The sequence below is a fragment of the Saccostrea cucullata genome, unplaced genomic scaffold (genome assembly GCF_032062105.1).
Source record: "Saccostrea cucullata isolate Sc308-1 unplaced genomic scaffold, CSIRO_AGI_Scuc_v1 ctg6810, whole genome shotgun sequence".
Lineage (NCBI taxonomy): Eukaryota > Metazoa > Mollusca > Bivalvia > Ostreida > Ostreidae > Saccostrea > Saccostrea cuccullata.
In genome coordinates, this window is record NW_026928053.1 from 1 (window position 1) to 2,892 (window position 2,892).

At 37.0% G+C, this 2,892-nt stretch overlaps 1 protein-coding gene across 1 annotated transcript; it reads right to left on the reverse strand.

Annotated features, from left to right (window-relative positions):
- Window positions 1-1,364: 1,364 nt before the first annotated feature.
- On the reverse strand, window positions 1,365-2,149 carry LOC134276274 (uncharacterized). The gene is made up of 3 exons (XM_062758531.1): window positions 1,927-2,149; window positions 1,648-1,701; window positions 1,365-1,502 (listed from the first exon to the last, which is right to left on the reverse strand). The coding sequence occupies exons 1-3, from the start codon at window positions 2,134-2,136 to the stop codon at window positions 1,365-1,367; spliced, it is 402 nt and encodes a 133-aa protein (XP_062614515.1). The 5' UTR covers window positions 2,137-2,149.
- Between the last annotated feature and the right edge of the window lie 743 nt (window positions 2,150-2,892).

Below are 2,892 nucleotides of genomic sequence, written 5' to 3' on the forward strand. Positions count from 1 at the left end.
AATCATATTTTGTATTTTTTAATCCTTACAGTATTGGTATGAAATATATCAGACAAAATACGAACCATTGATAGGCTTCACATATGCATACATTTTCTAATATTTACATGTCCAATGTCTTTGTCTGAGATAAAATTACGAATTAGCTAATGTACTTTATTTCCCCATCAATGTATTGATTCATCAATAGGCGCGGTTAAAAAAACCACGTGCAGGGCGGGACAAATAGCTAAACAGAAGCAGGGCTTGGAGCACGTGGATTTGCGGAAACAAAAGGATGTAAATATAAGGAATAACTGTCCTATTTTTCGACTTCATGATGTGGTCAATCGATTGGCTTGCGTGATAATTTTACGCATAAACGCCTTCGGCGTTTATGCAAATGATCACGCAAGCCAATCGATTGATCACATCAAGGCGTTAATTTATGCGTAAAATTATCACGCAAGCCAATCGATTGATCACAGCATGAAGTCGAAAAATAAGACAGTTATTCCTTAAATAAGTTCATTAGTAGTAAATCAATTATCAACCATAACATTTTCGATCGAAATAACGGAAATGCTGAGTTAAAACGATTTTGTAGAAATTCCTGTAACATCAACTTATCTGTCAGTATATTTTCAATCAAAGTACACGAATGTAAAAATTATACATTTGTATACAATAAAAAATGTAACAAAACATGGCGACTCTACGTCACAATAACACTTTTATGAACAACACGCGTAACTTTCAGAGAAATAGTCCAGTAGGTATTAATTTATCTTAGGAATAAGAATATCTTAGAACGGACTTAAGACATAATTTAGCGTGGTTCCCTGTCGAGCAAAGAATAAAATGGAAAATTATCCAATCTCGAAAATCCTATTTCGTGGATGGGTTCCAAATTTCTTTACTAGTACCAAATACTTTCACTCACACACACAACATGACCTTTATTTGACCATAAGTGGGGTGGGGAGGTAAACGGACTTTCAGAGTATATTTTTTACAGTAAAAAGTTTAGTAAAAAAAGTCTGTAAAAAGGACAGGAGGGGGAAGACCCCCTCCACAAGTTCTACATACCTGAAAGAAAGGAAGTATATCTATAAAAAGGTTCAAACTGAAAAGTTTCAGGCGGTCATTGTCTGTCGCTTTAATTTCTCAAAGAGAAGAGACAGGAAAAATATAATTATACTTTTTATCAATGGGTGGCACTGTAGCTCTCTGATCGCCCATCCGGATTTCTTTTAAACCAAAGAGCTACAGATCTGCAGCTACCAAAAGCAGTGATGATTCTGCTTCGTCTGTCCTTCTTATTTAATTAATTCAATTTTAATACATGTGTTAATCCCATGTGATGTAAATCACAATTTTAAGATTTATTTATGAAGCAGCTTTAATAACATTAGACGTCCTTCCTGGAGATGCTGGTTGTGGATCACGTGACACTCATCAGTAGTCAGTTCCCGCGTATTTGTCCAAGACTGGTCGTATACCACAAAATGACACTCGGTCACCTGATAAATAAAAATATCTTCTCGTGAATACAAATATACTGTTAAAATACTGATATTACATTTACCACTACCACCAATCCTGTGTGATGAGTAGAGGAATTAATTTAAAATAAAGGTATAAACAGAACAGCGTTTACAACATTACCTGGGCATTGAAGCTGGTCGTGACTGTCATCTTATAGTTGTATCCAGATACAACCTATTTCCAAATTAGAAAAATATTATACAAATATTTTGTTTGTAATAATATCCTGAGATCGAGGGGTTGGGTCGAGGTGGAGAGGAAATGTTGGTGATTAGTCACGCAGACTATTCGAACACCCTCGACAATTGATACGTTCGTAGTTCGTACGAGTGTTCAATCAATTTCAGCTGTTATTTTTCATATGAGATTAATAAATCAGACATCTTACTAGCTTCCTACCTGTGACGATGCCTGACTGACTGTGATCGTCCCACTGTTGACGGCGTTCATCTTTTCAGCGTGTGTTTTCACGGCAAACTGCGCCATTTCCTGAACGACCGGGTCGTTGGCATCGATCGGACAAAATCCCCCACGGGTCGTCCCCGGTGGTCCGCATCCTAGGGCGGTTCCTGCAACAAAAAGAATCAAGAAAGTCGAACTAGAAAACATGGTGACTCTGAGATATATAGGAATTCTGTAGCCTTGTCTTATCTCAATAATAGATCAGCTTTATCTTAATTTTGGCAATGCCCGCGCGGACGTAGATTTCAAACCAACATAAAATCTTTATGTATATGCATGCGCGTGCAAGGTTTCTATAATTATTAAGTAATTTATTTACCTATTTTTATTTTACATAGGTCTTTGTTTTGAACTATTATTTATTTTAACTGGAAAACTCTTCTACGTTCATATCGATACCTTGTCAAAAGCCGGTAGAGGAACTTTCGAACGGGGGGGGGGGCGTCCTGATCATACACAGGGCGGCTCGATATATTCAGTCGACAGGGAATGCTCTAGCTGCAGATCTGTAGCGTTATGCTTTTATATATTTGTCTTTGACCATAACGCTACAGATCCCGTAATGCATAAAAGGTGCAATTTACGGCGCAATATTTTTTGCGCACTTTGGGGGAGAATTTCTCCACTTTCCAACATCGGTCAATTAACTACCTTTTACTCCCTAATTCTAGGCACATTATTTAACTAATTTGTATAGTTTATCCATCTCCCAACCCGTTATAGACGTCTCTACAAGTGATAAACTCGCTTGTTTAAAATTATTTGTTAGATTGCTGAAAATTCACTTCAGGCTAGTTTATTGCCTTTAGAGACAAAAATAAATGGTTGGGAGGTGGATAAAATATACATATTGGCTGCAGTATGTGTCTAGAATTAGGGAGTGAAAGGTAGTTGATTGACCAA

Excerpts from the sequence above, each read along its gene's own strand:
- LOC134276274 (XM_062758531.1), bottom strand. The coding sequence starts at position 2,136 with ATGTTTTCTAGTTCGACTTTCTTGATTCTTTTTGTTGCAGGAACCGCC. Across the intron at positions 1,702-1,926 it reads TCAGTCAGGCATCGTCACAG|GTTGTATCTGGATACAACTA; the intron begins GTAGGAAGCTAG and ends ATTTGGAAATAG. Across the intron at positions 1,503-1,647 it reads CGACCAGCTTCAATGCCCAG|GTGACCGAGTGTCATTTTGT; the intron begins GTAATGTTGTAA and ends TTTATTTATCAG.